Source organism: Onychomys torridus, chromosome 9 (assembly GCF_903995425.1).
Source record: "Onychomys torridus chromosome 9, mOncTor1.1, whole genome shotgun sequence".
NCBI lineage: Eukaryota > Metazoa > Chordata > Mammalia > Rodentia > Cricetidae > Onychomys > Onychomys torridus.
In genome coordinates, this window is record NC_050451.1 from 35,695,511 (window position 1) to 35,717,145 (window position 21,635).

Sequence of the window (21,635 nt, forward strand, 5' to 3'; positions counted from 1 at the left end):
TTAGAAGTATTTATGGAAGGAAAGCTACAAACTACAAAATTTCTAGCTGCAGATACAGATTCAGACAGGTGAAGAGCAGGTGAGGGCTGGGGGACAATACAGCCCATGGGGTGAAGTGTCTAGAGCAGCAGTCCGTTCTTAACGTGTGGGTCACGACCCATTTGGGGGTCGAATGACCCTTTCACAGGGGTCGCCTAAGACCATCAGGAAACACAGATCTTTACATTACGATTCCTAACAGTAACAAAACTACAGTTATGATGTAGCAACAAAAGTCATCTTATGGTTGGGGGTCAGCACGACGTGAGGAACTGTACTAAAGGGGCGCAGTGTTAGGAAGGTTGAGAGCCACTGGTCCAGAGAGTAATGCTGCCCAGACTGCTTAAGGATGAAAGGGCACCTGGGAGATCCCCCACCTCAGAATACCTGGAGGAGACGGTTGGGGACTTGGGCTTTTGTCCCACAGGTCAGTCGTTAGAACAGGCGGGGCAGTGGGCACAGGTGCTCTCTGTGTGAGTGAGCAGTGACTGAGGAAGGACTCCAGTGCAGCCTCAACCTAAAGACTTTTAGTAAGTGACTACATATGGATTATCTTGTTTTTAAAAATGGGAAAGGGCTCTTGTACTCTGAAATAGGCCAGGTGCACAGGAGGGGGGGGGGGGGGCGGGGGGAACGAGTCAGGAAGGGGGATATGGCAGCCTCAGCAGCACACACATGGGACTGACGGAAGTGATGGGCACAGGATCAACAGAAAGCTGTAAGGCTGCATAAGGAAAAAGCAGCAGGAGGCGGGGCTCCGGAAAGGCACACAATCAGTCTGGAGTCTAGCAACGAAGAATGGACCTCAGAGAACAGAAGCTCTCCATCTGGGTCACGGCCTAGCACCAGGGGCCGTCCATTCTAACAACGCAAGATGTACGTGGTGTTGAGAGATCAGAAGTACAAAGGGAAGACGTTAAATAAAAGGTTTTGCTTTTATTTAAAATAAAATGCATTTATACAGTCTTTAAATCATGGATTATTGGACAATACCGTTAAGTCCATCCCTCCTCCCTGGCGCCCGCTGGGCTCGTGAGCTAGGAGTTTCCTAACTAGCACCAATACAGATTGTAACAGCGCAGCAGACCAGACACAGCCAGTCCAGGCGTTAGAGTTAAGGACATCATGGCAACTCATGACCATCACGAAGGCATTCTTAATTTAGCAGATACTGAAACTGCATATTAATTATACATTTTAAAGGCATTTAATTAATGCAAGGATGCTACATTTAAGCCATTTCCTAGTTGTGAATAGTTTTTAAAAAACTGTACAATTTTATAAAATTTGTGTTTGTACATTAGTTACACAAAATGCATACTTCATAGAATTTTACTTCATATTGTAACACAAAGGTTGCATATTTTAGGCAGATAGTGAATATGCTGGTGAATACTAAGAGTATTGTAATACAGTATGGTGTAAAAATAAACACAAAACAATGTACAACATGCTTATTCAAGGACAATCCCAGCCAAGCACAACAGATCAACAACAGCGTTTCCTTCAAGGTCCATGACGTCACTGAACACCAGGCATCTACTGCAGACCGGATTTTCCATTGGGAGAAGGAGCTAACTGGCTACCAGAAGTAGGGTATTTCAAAGAGGGCATCAAATGAACATACATTAAACACGTGCATTACACATGATAAATAGACTTCATATAGGTTATGCCCTGGGTAACTTGGTAGTAGATGGCTTGTTTCTTAGTTTGGCTAGTGTCAATCAGTGACGGCTGGTTCCTGATTCGCCCACTACTTCAGGTTTCAATCCGTGGCCCTGGGGAACATTCCGTGTTCCACAGAGCACATATTGCATCACGGTAGCAGATTAATAACCGTGCTTGTTAGTGCACACGTTAACCGGTCTGGTAAGGCAAAGAGTTTTCATGATAAAAGGGTACATTTCAAGCTTACTTTATTAAGCAGCATATAAGGAACAACAGCTTTAGAGTTAAATAGTGTTACGGCTGTGGAGTTTCATCACATTGCTTTCCTGTTCACACCCAACCGCTGGTGAGTTTGTAGAACATCTCCTCATCTAAACTCTCATTTTGGTCTTTTGCTCGAGTTGAGAGAAATATGTAACCACCAATGAATTCGTGGACCACCTTGCAGTCTACTTCAGTACAGATGAAGGACAACCGGACCTCATCTGCGAACTCCACAGTGACCTGCAACAGAGACAAAGACTCGTCAGTATCCCCAGGGAGCTCCTGGAGTTCGCTTTGTAGGCGCCACTGCCCGGGTTGTTATACAGGAACAGCAATGGTGTCTGTGTGCCGAAACAGTAAGAAAGGCGTATCATCTTCTGCCCCATCCTTTAGTTCAGTTCTCAAGGGATTTCAGCCACCAAGTTCCCAAGTGGTCTCTGGTAATGAAATTAATGAGAACGTCTCTCTCTTCAGGTCCTGGGAGAAAATGTACTTCCTGTGTTTTATTTAACATTTGCTCCAGTATTTAACCTTTAGGTATCATGTTGAAATATTTCAGAAAGATGGGCTTTCTGATAGCAACTGATACAGTATATCCAATGTGCCAAGCCGAACAGCCTGCCAATAAGACTGTTTTAAATGATGTCCATGTAACAAGGGAAAAGGGCACCGTAGTGGCTACATAGTAGTGCATGCACCAGGTATTAGAGACCAGAAACAACCGTCTGAATGCTGAGCCAGTCACTAAGTGGGTAATAACCACACCTTAGGCTTCTAAACAGGGTGAAGTACAGACAGCCTGCCTACTCTTGAAGGCTGTGACGAGGCTCGGGAGGGGTCTAAATGCAAACATCTGGTGTCATGTCTGGCCCAAAGAGGCATAGGACACAAACTCTGACTGCTACTATGAGAAGAAAAATTAGCTATCACAGAAAGATTATGAAATAGGTAAGTTTAAATGAAAACTGAGTAACAACCATATGGTCTATACTTTAATCCCAAAGATTCTTTCTTTTACAGTTCATATTTGTAGGCAGTCTTCCATAGCCCAGGCTGGTCTCTAACTTGCTATGTAGCTGGAGATGACCTTGCACCTTCTTCCAAGGGTCCAGATGACAGGTGTGCTCCCCCACCCCGGCTTTAGGAATGTCAGGCGAGCACCCGCCCTCTACCTGAGCTAGCCATAGGCGCCTTTTTTTTTTTTTTTTAAAGTTTTATCTGTACAGGTGTTTTGTCTGTATATATATGGGAGGCCAGATGAGGGCATCAGATCCCCTGGAACTGGAGTCATAGGTGGTTGTGAACCTCTATATGGGTGCTGAGAATTGAACCCAGGTCCTTTGGAAAAGAACAGCAAGTGCTCTTAGCTGCTGAGCCATCTCTCTACTCCTATTCATTTGTAAACATTGGGACAAGGCTGGAGTCTTGGAAGCTTGGCTACCTACCCAATGGTAGCCTTTGAAAGCTTGTTTAAAGGTTCTAGCACGGGAGCACAGCTGCTCGTATACCCTTGGCAGAAGGAAGGCTGTCTTCTTCCACCAAAAAGGATGAGAGGTGAAGAGGACACCAGAACTCACTAGCCAGACAAGCCAAATCGGCCCTGGTAGTTAATGGGGGTATCAAATATCAGAGCCAAATCACCTCCCATAACCCAATCTCCAGAATTTATAAGGCTCTCCCTCTTTGTCCTTCTTGAGTGCTGCAGACCAAATCCAGACCCACTGAACTATGACACACACTTAGCTATTAACATGAGCACCAGCTTACCATTTTGATCTCCCAGTTGACATTCCACTGCTTCATGTTGCTGAACCGCCATGTTTTGATGGCATCTCCCGTGCTGGCGTCCATCCGAATCAATCTGTTGTATGCAATCCCAATAAGTTCTTCTCTCTTGCCTCCTTGAAATCTGTAATATTGAAGAAAAACTCCTCAGAATGGTGTGGGTGTGGTGGTTGGATTTTCTCCAACCCTAAAAACTGGACTGTTGTAAGTAAAGATAAATATACAATATTGTGTGTTGTTAATGAGAAATTGGAAAGCTTAGAAAATACTATTTTTTAAGTTTTGGTGTAAAGAAAGAGGTTAGTGTGTCTCAGCAGTTTTCTTTTCAGAGTTTAAGCTCTAAGTACATGAAGTAGACAACATCCGCAGACCATGGCGGCACACTGACCTTGCGATGAAGTGTGTGATGCCGAACTCAGGCAGAGACTGCCATGCTTGAATGAATCTCATTTTGGCTTCAATCAGACTCATCTGGGCTACATTCTGATGGGCCTCCAAGATTCTTGCTGTTATCTAAACATGAGATTACGTATTAATTAGATAATTATATCTTCTGTGATTGTACCAAGATTTTTCTTCTTTTTCTTTCTTTCCCCGAGACAGGGTTTCCCTGTGTAGTTTTGGTGCCTGTCTGGGATCTCGCTCTGTAGACTGGGCTGGCCTTGAACTCAGAGGTCTGAGTTCTGCCTCTCAAGTGCTGGGATTAAAGGCGTGTGCCACCATTGCCCAGCTAGGACCAAAATTTTAACAAGATAAAAATTTAATTACGTGCCCCATAAAATCATATTGAATTTTAATTGAAAATTATCTAAAGCTTTATTTGGGAATTTCAAGAAAGTAACATTGTTAATTTCAGTTTTTATGTGCCACACAAGCAGCATTATTAGGATTCTAGTGTATGACTGCCAGGGCTGAGAAATGTTCCAAGTGAGAAGACATTGGTGAGCAATGACAAGATAATACATTCAAATCCATATACAGATGCTGGCTGAAGTTCAGAAACTGAGCTAGGGCTCAGTCTCGAGACCTGAACACAGAGAAATAGTGAGTGTCTTCCACGTTTCTATGGCACTCAAACAGAATGGAAACCATTTCCTACACTCACTCTAGGGTGAACTGTCCCGTGGTGGGGGCAAGGGGTTGGGTAGGGCTCGACACTGTTGAATTTCTCTCGCTTTGTAAATCTGGAGAACTTACCAAATCTCTTACATAGCCTGGCTGCAGATGGCAATGCGAGGGAAGAAAAAGGGAGCAGGAAGAAAGAAAAAAACACAAGAGGAGATCAGGAAAACAGCAATGAAGCAAAGAAGAGGCTGTGGCACCTGCAACCCAAAACTCCAGCAGAAAACCATGCAGAGGAAGAGCACTCGAGTGGAAACCAAGGCAACGAAAGAATGAGGATGAGAACATGGAGGCGGCAGCGGTACTGTCCACACAGAGCACAGAGACGTGCCACAGCGCACATGGAAGCACCACTCGGATTAAAGGTGGGGACTTTCGGAAGAAAGCGAGAAGGGGCAGATCTCTTTCTCCCCTCACGTGCCGGTTCTGAGGGCAAAGCTAATTATTTTAGTAGCAAAATAAAAATTCCTACTCAAAGGCCATGACAGCTTTCTCAGATTTAGTCAGAAGGCATGATGCATGCACCACCCCTCAGAAGGGAGCTAAGGGCGCATATGAGCGCAAGGCCACACTATTCCTTAATTTGCACCAAAGACAGCAGCAGCCCCTCAATTACCATCTGCTTTTTGCATCCTTTTTCCTGGAAGGAGAAATGAAAGTTTGGGAGCCGTGACCACACATGTAGTATGTCTTTTCAGTTTGGACAACAGGATAAGTCTTTTATTTACAGTTAAACCTCATACTCAAAAAAAATCCTGGAAAGTTTAGCTAAAATATGCATAATTTGGTGAAGAAAAGCAGATTAAGTGTCGGAGGCTCTGCTGATGAGTCCTGTGCAGCGGCAGGGTCTTGTGCCTGTGAGTACATGGTAGGGTAGGGCCGGACCTTCAGGGGACAAGGCTGAGGGCCTACTTAGAGAAGGAGGGTTGAAAAGGTCTGTGTGTTTTACTCAGTGAGACCAGAGCTCCGGAAAGGTCCTTAACCACAGCCACACACTGCCTTCCTGACACTGGACACAGAATGGAGGATTTGAGATTTGAGGTCATGTTTTTTGTCTACAACTCAAGACAGAAAGCAATCACCTCTGGACACCTGGCATTAATAAAACCGCCAAGGTCTGAAATCATTTGAAGAAATCATCTATAGAAACTAGCCTCTCTGCACCCAGCTCTTCAGTGAGTAAGAAGCAGGCCAGCGGCTCCTTCCTTCCCTTCCTGATTTATCTGCATTCCACAAGGCTCCTGGGGCGGCATTTCCGCCCTTCCTCACCACTCACTCCCACAGCCATGACTCTGGGGTAAACAATGTCCCTGTCGCTGACACAGCCTCTGAACCGCAGAGACAGACCATTCCTGACTAAAGCTCTGAACATTTCTGTGGAAAGCGAAACTGTTTCAGTTTCATTTAGTAAAGCTATGCTTAAATCTAAGGAAGGTAATGTTCTGTTTAATTTGGATTTTAATGTTTTAAAATGATCCCGCAAAGATAAAAACAGAAGTCGATAAAAATGATTTGTTTATTTTAGAGGTCTTCTCTGCTCCCTCATCCAATCTGAAGCCTGTCCTTTTATGGCGTGCTGTTTAGTGTAGAGAATCCTGGGGGCTCTCAGGTCAAATTCCCCTTCAAAGGACCTTTGTGATGTACCAAAGGGCCATTTTCCTGAATAGCAAACCTTTTATGGAATTCATTTCCAGGACAGGAATTCCAAAGAGAGTGGACAAAGGCCATGAATTTTAAGTTAAAATTCATCAAACTTTCTAACTTTGTGTAAGATTTTGTTAGATTTTGTTAATGTTAAGACAGTGATGGTGGACAAACTATCTTTACCACATAACATTGTATTTCTTTCTTTCTTTTTTTTTCTTTGTTTTTTCCAGACAGGGTTTCTTTGTGTAGCTTTTCGCATTTCCTGGAACTCATTTTGTAGACCAGGCTGGCCTCGAACTCACAGAGATCCACCTGCCTCTGCCTCCCGAGTGCTGGGATTAAAGGCCTGCGCCACCACTGCCTGGCCCATAACATTGTATTTCTAAAAGCTGGTTAATCTACCTCAACAAACACAAGTTTCAAAGATACTTTGGGGAAGTGCTGACTGGGGTTTTTTGTCCTGTTTCCATAGGGAACCAAAGAATCAGGCCATTTCAGTTCTTGAAGGTCCTTGGAGAGAGCTCTCCGTGGGTTGTGTAGAGTAAACAAGCTCTGGGCACTCCCCAGCGTCTACCCTATTAACTTCATACAAGATTAACAACCAGTTTAAACTGACCTACGCCCCCATTTCCTGTTTTATATTCTACCAAAGCTGGCAGCTTTCATTTAAGAGGAGAAACCGCATTTAAAGCATGTGCACAAAAAATTAGAGAGTCGGCAAATTAAGTATGAGGAAATACCTGTTTGTTCTTATACTTTTTTAGGTATCGAGGGGACACCAGACACTCAGGGTTGATGTCGGTTGTGATCTGCTCTGGGATCAGCTGGGGATCTGGGTTCAGATGCTGCATCTTCAGGAAGGAGAGAATGTTCTGCACCTCTAGGTTGTAAGAACTGTCTGCCATGGTCTTGCCTTTGGAAGCCAGCCTGCAGGCCGCCATCCAGTGTGCATACTGCTTCTCCTGTTGAGAAGAAACGCTGCCAGATGAAGCCACACAGTGCTCGGACCCGCGTGTCAGATGGAGGACAGCTGGCCAACTCACATGGGAGCCAGAGAAAAGCGAGGTTTAATTGGAAAACTTACACTATCACAACGAAGCCAAATTTCGTTCATGCCCTCTGCGACCGGAATTAGGAGTTTGATGTTAAATTTTTGGCCTGAAATGTTTACATCTGGGGTAACTTCACATCCTGTAATAAGAAGTTTAATTGTAAAAGTGCACAAAGGAAATCATTTTGTGATGTCTTACTACGGTGAACTCTGCCACATTTTAGGAGCACCTCCATGCGGTAGAAGGTCACTTGATGTAGCTTTGGTACTCAAATGACAATCTAGAGCCAAGGATTCAGAAATACAGACATTTATGAACTTTAAGAATCCAAACAGTCACCTTGGCCTCCAAGCAATGTTTAAATTAATAAAGGAAAGGGTACTTTTATGTAAAGAGTTCTCTCTTCTTTCCAGGAATACTACTACATACAAACAGTCCTTTTGGAGAACTTTTCAAACAAGGGGGAAGTTGTATATAGTGAAATTAAAACAGACACACGATCTGACTGGGTTCTCAAGGTGATTTAGAGTTAGTAACTCTGTAACTAGCCCTAAAAAAATATCAAGAAACTGAACCAGGCAGTCTTTTCCTCTCATAATAGAGCTAACCATGCTAAGTGGTTGCTTTTACCATCCATGCAGCCATGACATGAGTACTTAGCACAGATTTCCCTTGACCCATTCTCTACATTTTAACTATTAATTCTCTACATTTTAACTCTCCCTAAGCCCTGTTCTATTCCAACCTCCACATCACCTTTTCTGCCCAACCGCACCAGCACGCACCAGCACGCACCAGCACGGAGTGTCTGCTTGGAAGGCTCTTCCCGACAGCCAGCGCATACACACTGTCTTTGCTCTGCAGGCCTCTTGCAGATTTATTTTAGTTACCTTGGTGTTCAGATGGAACCCAGGGCCTCTCGCACATTCCCAGCACATGCTTTACAAGTGTAAGCTACTAGGATCCCTCCTTGCATCTTGAGTCAGACCCCATTTACACCCGGACATTCACACCCTCAAGGAAGGAAACAAAGCAGCAACTTTGTAACACCACCTCCTTCCCACGCTCCCTCTAAACTATCACCACCCAAACCGGCAGTGACTTCCAAAGGGTGCTGGGGACAGGACCCAGAGTCCCACACACACCAGACACACACTCTACCACTGGACGCCACTCCTGGTCCCTAGATGGAGAGTAAATCTCCTTCTGCCTGAGCCAGGAGAAAGAAACGAAGAAGCGAAGAAGTGAGAGGCCACCACAATGGGAAACGAAGCAGCAGCTCCAGCTCCAAGCCTGAGTGAACCAAAGATGTAGCTAGCAGCTGGAGGAGGCCTGGCTCCGCAGTTAAGGAAGGACAGGAGTTCAGGTCCCAACTCACAACTGCCTCTTATTCCAGCTCCGCTGGATTGGAGACCCTCTTCTAGACTATTCAGGCCACTGTATACACACACCACACACTTAAAAATGAGATGAAGCTTTAAAAACAATCAATACAGAAGCAGAGCTACCAGCTGAGCCCTCACTGAAGAGTGGCCCGGCTGCAGGTGCTCAGTGAGGAGGCCCATGCCGCAAGCTCCAGCTCCTACTTCTCAGCCCGCTTTCAATAAGACACAGCAACAGGAACTCCAGCTGGCAGCTAGCCGCCTAACAGCGCCATCCTGGGCTTGCCTCTGGAGCTGGGCAGAGCAAAGTAAAGAGAGAAGAACTGGATGAGGAAGAGGGAGCCTGGGGAAACAGGCTAGAAGCTCTGCCTGTGATCCGGGTGAAGAGCAAGCAGGATGCCAATGATGAAGGGTGAGACAAGGCATACAGACACCAGACCCACAAGGCTGCAGATGCGGGACCCGGATATGCCTGATGCTCCAGATGAGAAAAAAAAGACATCATAAATGTACTTGCTGAGTGAGGTAAACGTGGTGTGCTTGAGCTCGGGTCTGCCCAGAGATCACAACAAATTATCCACATGCAACTGAATACACAAACTGGAGAATCAAAATCACCGCAAAGACCCCAAAGGTGTAAAGGGAGTGTGAAGTGCCCCCCAACCCCGCCCCCCAGTGAACTTTATTTTGTACTGGACTGACAGGTCACACGAGGCTCCCCTACCTCGGAGGTTCATCTGGTGAGCAGGTGTACCACTGGACTCTTCTCGGCTCTTATAGCAGGAAATGGATGTGTCTTTGAATGTGCACCAGAACTGCTTGTACCCTTTTAAAGTCAGCTTTTTAGGCCTAGACAGCAACAGAATTGAGACAAAAACACTTTGAAGTACCTTCGTCAGGACTGTTTTAGCAGTTACATTTCTCGGTGCTGAAAAACACGAGGCCAGTTTTACAGGGTTGAAATCATCTGCCTTTGGCCAGTTTTTTCCCAGTGTGCCCTCCTCCTCAGTCTACTCCAGGAGACCGGGAGTCCAAACAGTGAGAAGGTAGAGAGCCCATGGCCCCACACTTCTCACTTAAAGGTGTCCATGTGGAAAGGTCCATGTCCACCCACACTCTGCAGATGCAGTGGTGTCCACAGCATTACTGCTGCTGAGGCCTCTGAATCATGTGATGTACTCAGCATGACCGCAGTGAGGAGTCAGCCTGACGTGGACACACCACACTTGAGCCACACACAGAAGAAGGCACAGGTAGCTGGGAAGTGTGGAAAAGGGCAGAGGGCAGCTATAGAGACTTGTGAAATCTTGCCCTTACCGCAGAAGCGTTCTAGACTGTGAGCTAGAGTATTTTCAGCCTTGGGAAACTCTAGTCCGCAATAGTTTCCCAGAGCACACAGTAGGAAAGCGGACAGTCGGCACCACATCTGTCTCAACTGCCTTAGTGCTCAGCTCTCAATTCTGAGGATTACAAGTAGACTGCTTAAAAGTCTAGAAAAATTACTGAGACCTTACAGGAAAGGGCCCAGCAGCACATGAACATGGAGCCAATGGAGTCTGGAGCTCTGAGCAAGGACACAACACTGGCATTCACAGGACAGTTTGCCACTTTTCTCAAAGCACAGTGAGGCCAGCCACTACCACCAACTATGATACGATCAGCCTCGATGATCTTAAGATCAAATAAAACAATGATAATTGTGGTTTTAGCTTAGTGAATATGAATAACTTAATTTTAAGTGTTTATCTAATCGGTAGATTAAAAAAAAAAAAGATTTATTTATTATGTATGCCTGCAGGCCAGAAGAGGGAACAAGGTCTCATTACAGATGGTTGTGAGCCACCATGTGGGTGCTGGGAATTGAACTCAGGACCTCTGGAAGAGCAGTCAGTGCTCTTAGCCTCTGAGCCATCTCTCCAGCCCCCTAATTGGCAAATCTTACAGATTTATTTTACAAATAATCGACAAAGTTACTGTAAATTTAAATGTGAGCATGACTATAAAATGGACAGCTCTTACTGATATGTGAACCCCGCCACCTTCATACTTACTTGAAAACTTTAATATAATCAGCGAGTTCTGGAATTGAAGTAATGTCACCCTAGGGAAAGAATTAAAATAATATTTTTCTTAATCTTTTAAATTTAGTTTGGTATCTGATTTTAAAAACTGCTTATTTAGCATTCAAAATACAGCTGTTTAAAGACATAAATGATATGACCATATTACATGGTCTTGTTACAAAGGCATTTTCAAATATTATACGAAGTTAATAAGAATCGGAACAAGATGACATCTGTACAACTCCCAAGAATGTATTCTTGCTTCTAAATACAGCAGAAATGGTTTACAGCAACACATGGAAATACTGTAAATCATGATGCACTAAGAAAACTGTTTCTTCAGCAAGAGCTCATTCTTAGCTTTAAAAACGAGCAGCTTTCAAGCTACTGTGAGGCTCTTCTCTCCTTCTTCAGTGTATCAATTAAGCAGACTACCTTATCGACTTGATGTTGCTATCTCCCCCACCCCCAACTACCTTCCCACAACTGGCAGAAGAGTTTAGAGACAGCAGCGACAGTGTGGGAGGCCCGAGGAGCTGGTAACACTGTTTCCTCAGGAATGGGGTGGAGTCAGGCCCTGGGTGGATCCTCCCACCACAAAAACCTCTGAAAATCCATGACCAACTCGGAACACTTTTCTCCCGCTTCAGAGGCCTTCTCTGGCAATGGAACACCCACAAACAGGTGTCAACTAAAGTCACTCATCAGCTAGAGATCCACCTTACCACCAGAATTGTTGATGCTTTCCCGCCTTCCAAAGTGATCTCCAGGTCAGAAAGGGCGGCGCCAACTTCATCAACGTCTCTGTCACTGTTGTTCAAATGATTTTCTGATGTCATGATTGACAGCTTATTGATATGATACTGAAACCACAGTAACATGTTGTTGAAATGACTGTTCAACGGCAGAACTTTAAGATGAAGTTACTACCTGACTCTCTATTAGATGTTTTTAAATCTGATTTGCAAAGATAAATCATCAGGGAAGGAGGGTGGAGAGATGAGGAGGCTCAGTGGCTAACAGCACTGGCTGTTGGTACAGTGAACACAGGTTTGATTTCTAGCACCCACGTGGCAGCTCACAGCCTTCTGCAACTGCAGGTCCAGGGGATCCAGCGCCCTCTTCCGGTCTCCACAGACACTGCATGCACACGTGCACAGACAAAAACGCAAAACTGAACACATCAAAGTAAGCAAAGTGTCCCGAAACCAGAAGGATAAAAAGCAAGGGCCATGGCACCTGGGATCCATGTGACAGCCCTGCTCAGAAAGACTTATCCAAAAATGAGCACAGTACCTGTAGACACAATGTATTCTGTTTCTGCTCCCTTGGTGTGAAGGGGATTTATAGGTCTGCTACTACATCTATAGGAGTGAGTTTTGCTTGTTTTCTTGTTGGGTGGATGATTTCCGTGTGCCTAGAGCAGGGCCTTGTACAGATGCACATCCCATGAAGGCTCAGGCCCTGCACTTCAATAGGGATGAACTCACCGCTGTGTTCTATCACTGGAGAAAACGAACCCTCACTGGCCCACAGTCCTAATCACTCAGGAGAAAAGTACTGCCATTGTAACTTCAGGAGAAGCAGAAGCTAGCTCCACTTTCCCAGTTCTCTTCTCAGGGCTTCCTAGCCTCAGCTATCTAGAAATAAGAAACTCTGTTCATATATGTGAACAGAATGTGTAAGTACAATCAGACAGCCCTTCCATCTAGCTAGGAAATGGTCTTGGGTATAGAATTTACCCAAATAGTTGTTTTTAAATGCACTTGGTGACTCAGGATATTAAAAAAATCTGTTAGGTTTTGATGTCAAGCCTGAGGGATTATGTGGAGAGATCAAGAGAATCTGGTTGGTGTAAGCACTCTCAGTAGCTGCCTCTCACAGCACAAGATGCTCGGCACTTCTGAAGGATCCATTTACCTAATAAAGTCAATCCGCGGTAACACTCAATGCATGGACTCAGGAGCAAATGGTTACACCTTCAAGTTGGGCAAACATGAGATCTTTGTGGTGACAAAAACTTCTGTGATACCCAATGAGAACAAGGTAGGCAGAGACTGCCAGGCATGGCCTCAATGTTGAGAGATTATTAAGAATCATGTGGAGAGTTGGTTAAAAACACAGCGCCCCCCCTCCATTCCCTACCCCATCACCCCAGAGATCTTGACTCAGAACTTCATGGCTTAGATTGAAATCTGCCCCTTTTCAAAGCACTCTGACAGATAATGATACAAACAGCCCTGTTACTATCTTATTAACTTTATTTTTTTTATCCAGTTTATTCCAAATTATTTTCTTTCTTTTTGCTACAGAGTAAGCCTGCTTTGGATCTGGGTGCCCCAGAGACAGAGCAGTTCAATGTGTGGGCTGCAGGCTCCTCACCATACTTTCCTCTCAATGGTGAAGAGCAGAAATAAGAGCTCCAGTCAGTGTGGTCACACGGGGAGGACAAGAGTCTGTCTTCTTACCAAGATGGCTCCAAGAGTCTGCATGTCGGTCTTTTGGATGTGCACTCCAAAAGCCCTTCCCCTCTCTCCTCCCCATATTACATATATATGTGTGTATGTATGTATGTATGTATGTACACGTGTGTATGTATGTATATTCTTCCTTCCTTCCTTCCTTCCTTCCTTCCTTCCTTCCTTCCTTCCTTCCTTCCTTCCTACCTACCTACCTACCTACCTACCTACCTATCTATCTATCTATCTATCTAACAAAATGGTCCACGAGGACTATGTTTTGAGGCCCTTCAGACCCTTCAATTACTGGGAATAGAATCTAAGGCCTGCTGGGATATAACCCAGTGGCACAACACTGGGGTAGCATGGGCAAGACTTTGGGCTCAGTCCCTAGCACAATACCAAACCAACAACAAAATGATAAAAGAACGCTGTTATAAAATTAAAACCTAGGGTTCTTCAGATGTATTTTACATGCCTTGTTCTTGCTTTGACAAAACTTCCACCAGAAGACACCAGAGTCTGTGTCCAGAGTGTGAAAGATCTATTTAAAGAGTCACTCAAGTGGGAGACTCCCAGGAAACTGCCGAGATTTAGTTCAGGAAATTCTGCAGACAGTCGAAACGCCCCAGAAACTGTAAGAATCTTAACCAGCTGCTTAGTCAGTTCTTTGGAAAGCTGATGAGATCACCCGCCTGCCCACCAGCAAGGACTTGCCATGTGCCCTCTGCTTTCCAACAGTGACCCTGAGTTGTAACTGAACTTTCTGGGTGCCTTGGTGCATTTGGAAGTCTGAGAGCATTTTTGTGTTCTGAGAAAAGAAGTAAAAATCTTCATAGTGAGAGCTTCTTCACTGAGGGCCGGTCTTTCTTTTCCTGCTTCTATTTAAAGATATCAATTGCACTGGGACCTTAGGGAAGATTAGAATCCCAGCCCAGGACTACTTGCCAAAGCCCCACTCAGACACACTGAGATCTGGAAGATGTCATCTGGTGACAATGGACCTCACCACGTCTAAGGACACCGAATAGTCTAAAGCCATTTCAGTAATGGGAGTGGGTAATTAATTTTTTAATAAGTACCATGATAATTCTGAAGCATGTGGCATCCAAGATCTACATTTGTAAAAAATACTAGTTAAAGAAACATTAGCTTTATACTTAATAATGAATATTGTAAAAACATTTATGTTTATTCTAGTCTCTTGAACTCTCATTATTAAAGGTGTTATTTCTGACACAGCCAGTTTGCAATGTGCCTCATCATCAATTTAATATCATTAGTACTTTATTTCTAAGAGAAAACTCAGTTAACTTCAAGTTACTATCCACTGGGAAAAGACTAATTTACCACAAGATATCACTGATTCTTCAATGTGTGTGTGTATGTGTATATGTATATATACACACACATATATGTATATATACACATATATGTATGTATATATGCATGTATGTATGTATGTATGTATATTTAAGATTTATTTATTTATTATACATACAATGTTCTGCCTGCATGTGTCCCTGCACACCAGAAGAGGGCACCAGATCTCATTACAGATGGTTGTGAGCCACCATGTGGTTGCTGGAAATTGAACTCAGGACCTCTGGAAGAGCAGCCAGTGCTCTTAACCTCTGAGCCACCTCTCTAGGCCCAATTCTTAAATATTTTAAAACAACAACAAAAATAATCATTAGCTGGGTGGTGGTGGCACAACCTTTAAATCCCAGCACTCAGGAGGCAGAGCAGGTGGAGCTATGAGTTTGAGGCCAGCCTGGGCTACAGGACAGCCAGGGATACACAGAGAAACCCTGTCTCAAAAACCAAAACAAGAAAGAACTAATCCTAATCCTGTTTGTTTCGGAAATGTCCACTTTCAATGTTTAAAAACGTTCATGTATTGGGAGTGTGTGCATGCATGTGCCATGTGTGTGCACATGGAGGTGCAAGGACAACACTGAAAAGCCAAGTCTCACTCTGCAGCCCTAGACTTACAGACAACCACCTGCCTCTGCCTCTCCAGGGCTGGGACAAAAGGTGTGCGCCAATGGGCCCAGCCTCAGAGGACTTTGGGGAATTGGTTCTCTCCTTCTACCAAGTAGGTCCTGAATACCAAATGTGGGTACCGTGGTTGGCAGCAAGCATTCGCTTGCTGGGCCATCCTGCCAGCCCCACATGCCACTGTCTACATAGCAAAGAACACTATCAAAAGCCCGTATAACATCTACACCACTCTCCTCTTTCCCAGTAAGGATCATCCACTGTCTTCATTACCTGTAAAGCTGCAAACATCATCATCTCTTCTTCGGTGCACTCAATCTCTTCCAGCAGAAGAGCCCACTTGGCCTGCTCGTAAAGCTGATTGATTCTGATAGCATCGTACTGCAGAATGAAGGAAATACGGGCTTTAATACACAGACTTCAATACTGCTAAGTTCTCAATGTTCAATCTCCACTTTTGAGGCTGGAGAGATGGCTCAGCAGTTAAAGAGTCCATACTGCTATTGCAGAGGAATGGAGTTCAGTTCCTAGCACCAATGTAAGATGGCTTGTAACTGCCTGTAATTCCAGATCCCAGTGAGTTCTGATACCTCTGACCTCTATGGGCACCTGCACTCACATACGCCTAAATTTTAAAATAGTAAGTCTTTAAATAGCCTCTCTTTTAAAATAAAATTATTGTATTTTATGAGGGTTTTGCTCTTGTGTACATGTGTACACTAGATGCATGCCTGGTGCCTATTGGGTCCCTGGAACAGGAGTTATGGATGGTTGTAAGCTACCATGTGGGTGCTGAGAACCCAGGTCCCCTGCAAGTGCTCTTGCAGTAATCCACTTCTCTAGTGCCCCTTCCCCACCTTTTTGAGACAAGGGTCTCACTATGTGGCCCTTGGTTGACCTTAACTTGCTGTCTAGACTACTAACTAACTTTGAATTCAGAGATCTGCTTGCCTCTGCCTCTTGGGTGTGGCCATTCAAAGCTTGTGCCACGATACCCACTTAAAACTCATGTTGAAAGCATGACAAAAGTGAGTATGTCACTTTTTCAACTTTTTATTATCAAAATGGTTAATTCTAAAAAAGGAAGAGATCTATTAGTGTTAGCTATGACTCTAGAGACATGTAATTTTCTATTCAAAATGACGTAAAATTTGACAAGAAAATTACCCAGGGATGTAGCCCAGTAGGTAGAAGGGGTCGCCTAGCATGAGAGAGGATTTGATCTCCAGCACTGAAGGGAAAAAAGGGGGTCGATGTAACAACTGTTGCAGTTTCAATGGAAGAAATCTAACTTGAAGGAGGATGTGGTAGCACATGACTGCTCTGCTGGCCCTTGGAAAGCTAAAGGAGGATCCTTGGTTTCTAGGCCAGCCCAGGCTGCAGAGCGAGGTCTGATCTCAAAAACAAAGATGATAAACCCCACAAAAATGGGTACTGATATACGTTTGTAGCCAGCACCCAGAGTCCAAGGGATCAAATTCTGAGGCCAGCCGGGGTTTCATATTAAGTCTGAGCAGCCTATGCAGAATGGCTGGATTCTGCCTCAAAAAGCAAACACCTGATAAAGAGAAGTGAAAAAGGGGGAAAAAGAGAAATCTAGTTGGAAAGAATTAAAACAAGATACAAATACAGATTGCTTTTAACATTGTTATTCTGAGTTGCTACAAAAGAATCCAGTGAGCAAAATAATTTGGGAAATACCTTGCTCACAGAGGAGGAACACCCAAAGAGGTAGACCCTTGGGAGGAAGAGCCATTTTAAATATCCAAAACAGACAGTACAGACACACTTTTGGAAAATATGTGTATCTTTGTCTTTAGACGTCCATTTAATTATACTGGCAAAAAGAAACACTCTCTTAAAATGTTAACCAAACATTCCACTCCCCAACCTACAACCAAAAGTAGATATGATGTTGCCTGAAAATACAATTTTTACCGTTTTATTGCTACAATTTGCTGTATATAAGTTATGTAAAGAATTATGACAAGGTGGTGGTGACGCATACCTTTAATCCCAGCACTTGGGAGGCAGAGCCAGGGGAATCTCTGTGAGTTCGAGGCCAGCCTGGTCTACAGAACAAGATCCAGGACAGGCACCAAAACTACACAGAGAAACCCTGTCTCAGAAAAAAACAAAACAAAAAAAACCCCAAACTATATATATATAAAAAATTATGTGCACACATAATGAATAAAAGATAAGACACTAGATTAGTGGTTCTCAACTTGTAGGTCCTGACCCCTTTGGGGTTCAGACAACCCTTTCACAAGGGTGGTCTGCGACCATTGGAAAAAACAGTATTTACATTATGATTCATAACAGTAGCAAAATTACAGTTATGAAGTAGCAACAAAATGATTTTATGGTTGGGGGTCAGCACAACATGAGTACTGTATTAAAGGGTCACAGCATTAGGAAGGTTGAGAACCGCTGCTCTAGATAAAAGAGTACAATTCAGACACGAAGGAGATAGCAGGGGGCCAGGACAGGCTCTGTCCCCTAAAGACTGTGCCCCCGTTCTTGGGGAAAAACAACTATAGATTTTTACAGCAAAGTTAACAAGTAAAGTTAGAGCACAGCAGACTCACCCAGCACAGAAATCAAGTAACAATGGTTAGCTATTAGGAGAATAAAAAGTAGACTATAAGACAATACAAAGCCCAGCTTGGTGGCACACACCTTTAATTCCAGCACTCAGGAGGCAGAGGCAGGCAGATCTCTGAGTTCCAGGCCAGCCTGGTCTACAGAGCGAGTTTCAGGACAACAGGACTACACAGAGAAATCCTGTCTCAAAAAACCAAAAATAAAATAAAAATAAGTAAATAACAACAAAACCCCCCAAAATAATACAGAATAATTTTCAGAAACTATTCTTTACCTTACAATAATTGCAGATGTTAATTTAAAAAAAAAAAAAAAGCAACAAGCACCTTTGAAACACATTAAAGAAAATGTGATTGCCTTATCAAAAGAAAAGAAGAAAAAAAAAAAAAACGTCAACCATGCTTCCAACCTAGGAAAATACCAGATTTACTCAGAATACAAACACCTTTGCCTTCAGGTCTGGGTTTCAAAATAATATTCAGAACTTGCTACAGTTTCTTAGCGCTCAAGTGAGAAAGGAAAGGGAGGCAGGAAAGATCCCTCTGGGTCCTTGGTACCTTTGGGTTCAAATCAAAAAAGCTGTAGTACTTGAACCGGAGCAGCAAGGCCTCATTCTCCTTCACGTCCTGCTCCATCAGCGATCTCGAGGAATCCAGCCACCTGAACGCATTGGAGAAGAGCACTGAGCAAGGCCGCCAAGGTCAGCCAAACACTCCCCCACCAGGTACAGCAGCTGTGCTCAGGCCTGGCCTCTTAGAACTTACCCTTGGCCAGGCCTGGTGGTGCATGCCTTTTTAAATCCCAGCCCTCGGGAGGCAGAGACAGGCAGCTCTCTGTGAGTTTGGGGCCAGCCTGGTCTACACAGAGAGTTCCAGGACAGCCGAGGCTGTATACAGACACCCTGCCTCGGAAAAAAAAATCAGAATACTTACCCTTGGTTGGTTTTTGCTTTATCAAGAAGAGCTTGAGGCTTGAACATCTTTGCCAGTATTTCTGGTGATGTTACCGGCTGACTGACGGCAAGTATCCCGGGATTGCCTTCTGACAGGGCACTGTCACCAAACCAGGCAGAAGTCGGTGACAAGGGGCTTCCGTCATGAGCGTCGTAAGTGGGGGTCATTGTTTTACTGTAAAGTCCGGGGCTTGAGTATATGCTTCCTAGTAAGTGAGAGGAGGCGGCCGTGAGGGGGGGCTCGGACTCTCAAGGAGGACACACACTACAGCAGGAAGCACAGTGAGCCACAAGCTTCAATCTGGAAGGAGAGCTCAGCACATCATCTACCTGCCTCCAAACACAAGCTAACCCCGCTCGGACAACAGAACACGTGGTACCGAAGCCGTGATGTGATTAAATTGGCAGACTCTGAGGAACTAGGAAATAAGGCTGTAGCTGAAGCGCACAGACTGACACTTGTGTGTGTGGCTGTGGTGAGGCTCACCTTTCAGAGGGCCAATGTAAAGAACATCGATGCCTATAGGAAAGGAGAGAAAGGAATTGAGAAGGCACAGGAAAGGCAACAACAGAGGACAAAGAATGGAGAGGAAATGGGAAAAGGGAAACAGATGCGCCCCCACTGTGAATCCCGAGTAAGCGTATTAACCCCGGCAGCTTCACCATAAACACAACACTATTTCGTCCAGTGCACAGTGAGGCTGGGCTTTCATCGGGCCTCCTGTGATTGGTGTCTTTTTCTTTTCTTTTCTTCTCTCTCTCTCTCTCTCTCTCTCTCTCTCTCTTTTTTTTTTTTTGTGGAGCTGAGGATCGAACCCAGGGCCTTGCACTTGCTAGGCAAGCACTCTACCACTGAGCTAAATCCCCCACCCTGTGATTGGTTTCTATGCAGCTGCACTAAAGTCGGAGGCGTCACCTCATTTCTCTCAGGATCCCTCAGTATGACGGGGCTGGGCACACACTAGAGGCTACACAAAGAAAACACCGGCTAATGATACAACACATGCTCTTTCACTAGAATAACAGAACTAAGGGGGTCAAAACCATGTCTTAACTGTTATATTATATTTGGTCCTGTCCTGTTTTCTGACAGGGTCTCACACGGTGGTCCAGGCTGGCCTCCTACTTAGGGCGATCCTCCTGACTCATTCTCTGGCTTTCAAAGAGAATGTGCAATTGCTGCTACACTGTTACTGGATGTGGAAAGAAGAGGGTTAACCCACTCTCCCCAGCTATCTAACTGAAGACTATGCTTAGGAATCCTCCTTCCTCCCACTCCTGTGCACACAGAGGCGATAAGAAGACACAGTGTAACAGAAGGGCTTTCACCGAGGAAGTGGCTACTGTCAGCCAGCCATTGCTGATCTGATATCTCTGTGTCCTGGGTTGTGCTTAAACAACCTGTCGGGTGCTGTGAGACACAGAGAGGAGGTATGAACTCTGCTTCAGCCTTTAAAGGAGACACTTGTCATGTCAGTCCTGAGGCACTGCTGTCTAGGGGAGTCACTGTCAAACTTAAAACCATGGCACTGTGGACAGGTACGGTGTCCATACTTACCAAAGGCAGAAATCACTTCTCCAGCTCATCTGGGCAGACAGTGATTCTGCTAAGGGAGTACATATAATCGCAGTATGGGAGATATTAACTAATCGGCAGAAACCTGTTCACTTAAAAACAAACAAACAAACAAACACAACATTTGAGCCAGGTGGTGGTGACACATGCCTTTAATCCCAGCACTTGGGAGGCAGAGGCAAGTGAATTTCCTTGAATTCGAGGCCTCAGCCTGGTCTACAAAGCGAGAGCCAGGATGTTACATAGAGAAACTCTGTCTTGAAAAATCAAAAACAAAAACAAAACCGTTTGTTGAATAAACCTTTCACTAAGAATGTCAGAATACTGACATTTTTTTCCTAGTATGATGTACTAGAATTATTTAGAGCTGAGTAAAGTTAAAATCGACTCTATGAATTTTCCAATACAGAAAGTAAGTTAATAGAGGCCACTGTCAATCTCCTACAGTCTGCATTTTACATTATCATAGTTTCTATCCATCATATGGATACCACAGGGTAACAACTCATCTAGTGTCCCAACAAATGTGTTTTCGCCCTGAAGAACAAAACTGGGGCACAAAGGCTAAAAGATTTGTTCATGGTCAAGAGCCAGCAAGCTTCCGGGTCATGCCGGGTGGGAACTAGCCGGTCTTGGTTGCCTGCACACTGCCTTCATGAAATACAACTCAAGCCACTCCCAACCCATGGATGTCTGATTGCTTAGAATCTCGGTGGCGAGGCAAGCGAAGCTTCAGTAAGTAGCTTTAGACTTATTTCCCAATTCTAGTTGCGCTGCTGGGTCAGAGGGTATGCATAGTTTAAATTCCTTCAGGGCCAGCTCAAAGGCTAACCCTAACTTGTTTTCCTATTTGCCTGTTTTTATATCTATTGCAGGCAGAAATCAGAGTAAGATGAAGTAACAAATTTAGTCAGCAACAAAATATGGAGAGAGAACTTAAAAACTAAACAAATAGTTCAAAAGGAAAATCGTCCAAAGGGCACTATATTCTGGGCTACTACGCATAACTGGCCAC

General features: G+C 44.4%; 1 protein-coding gene across 5 annotated transcripts in view; it reads right to left on the reverse strand.

The window, feature by feature from the left end:
- Positions 1 to 951: 951 nt before the first annotated feature.
- The window catches only part of Fermt2 (fermitin family member 2), a 75,782-nt gene continuing 55,098 nt past the window's right edge, over positions 952 to 21,635 (reverse strand). For 2 of the 5 annotated variants that reach the window (XM_036198785.1, XM_036198782.1), the window contains exons 5-17: positions 19,532 to 19,564; positions 19,025 to 19,250; positions 18,650 to 18,752; positions 15,759 to 15,866; positions 11,751 to 11,888; positions 11,014 to 11,063; positions 9,687 to 9,811; positions 7,613 to 7,719; positions 7,269 to 7,490; positions 4,957 to 4,977; positions 4,148 to 4,272; positions 3,742 to 3,883; positions 952 to 2,214 (exon numbers count right to left, since the gene is read on the reverse strand). In XM_036198785.1, the coding sequence (XP_036054678.1) occupies positions 2,041 to 2,214; positions 3,742 to 3,883; positions 4,148 to 4,272; positions 4,957 to 4,977; positions 7,269 to 7,490; positions 7,613 to 7,719; positions 9,687 to 9,811; positions 11,014 to 11,063; positions 11,751 to 11,888; positions 15,759 to 15,866; positions 18,650 to 18,752; positions 19,025 to 19,250; positions 19,532 to 19,564 (1,574 nt within the window). In that variant the 3' untranslated portion in view covers positions 952 to 2,040. The remainder of the gene's footprint in view (positions 2,215 to 3,741; positions 3,884 to 4,147; positions 4,273 to 4,956; positions 4,978 to 7,268; positions 7,491 to 7,612; positions 7,720 to 9,686; positions 9,812 to 11,013; positions 11,064 to 11,750; positions 11,889 to 15,758; positions 15,867 to 18,649; positions 18,753 to 19,024; positions 19,251 to 19,531; positions 19,565 to 21,635) is intronic. The other 3 variants (XM_036198784.1, XM_036198783.1, XM_036198786.1) reach the window with 3 other exon arrangements.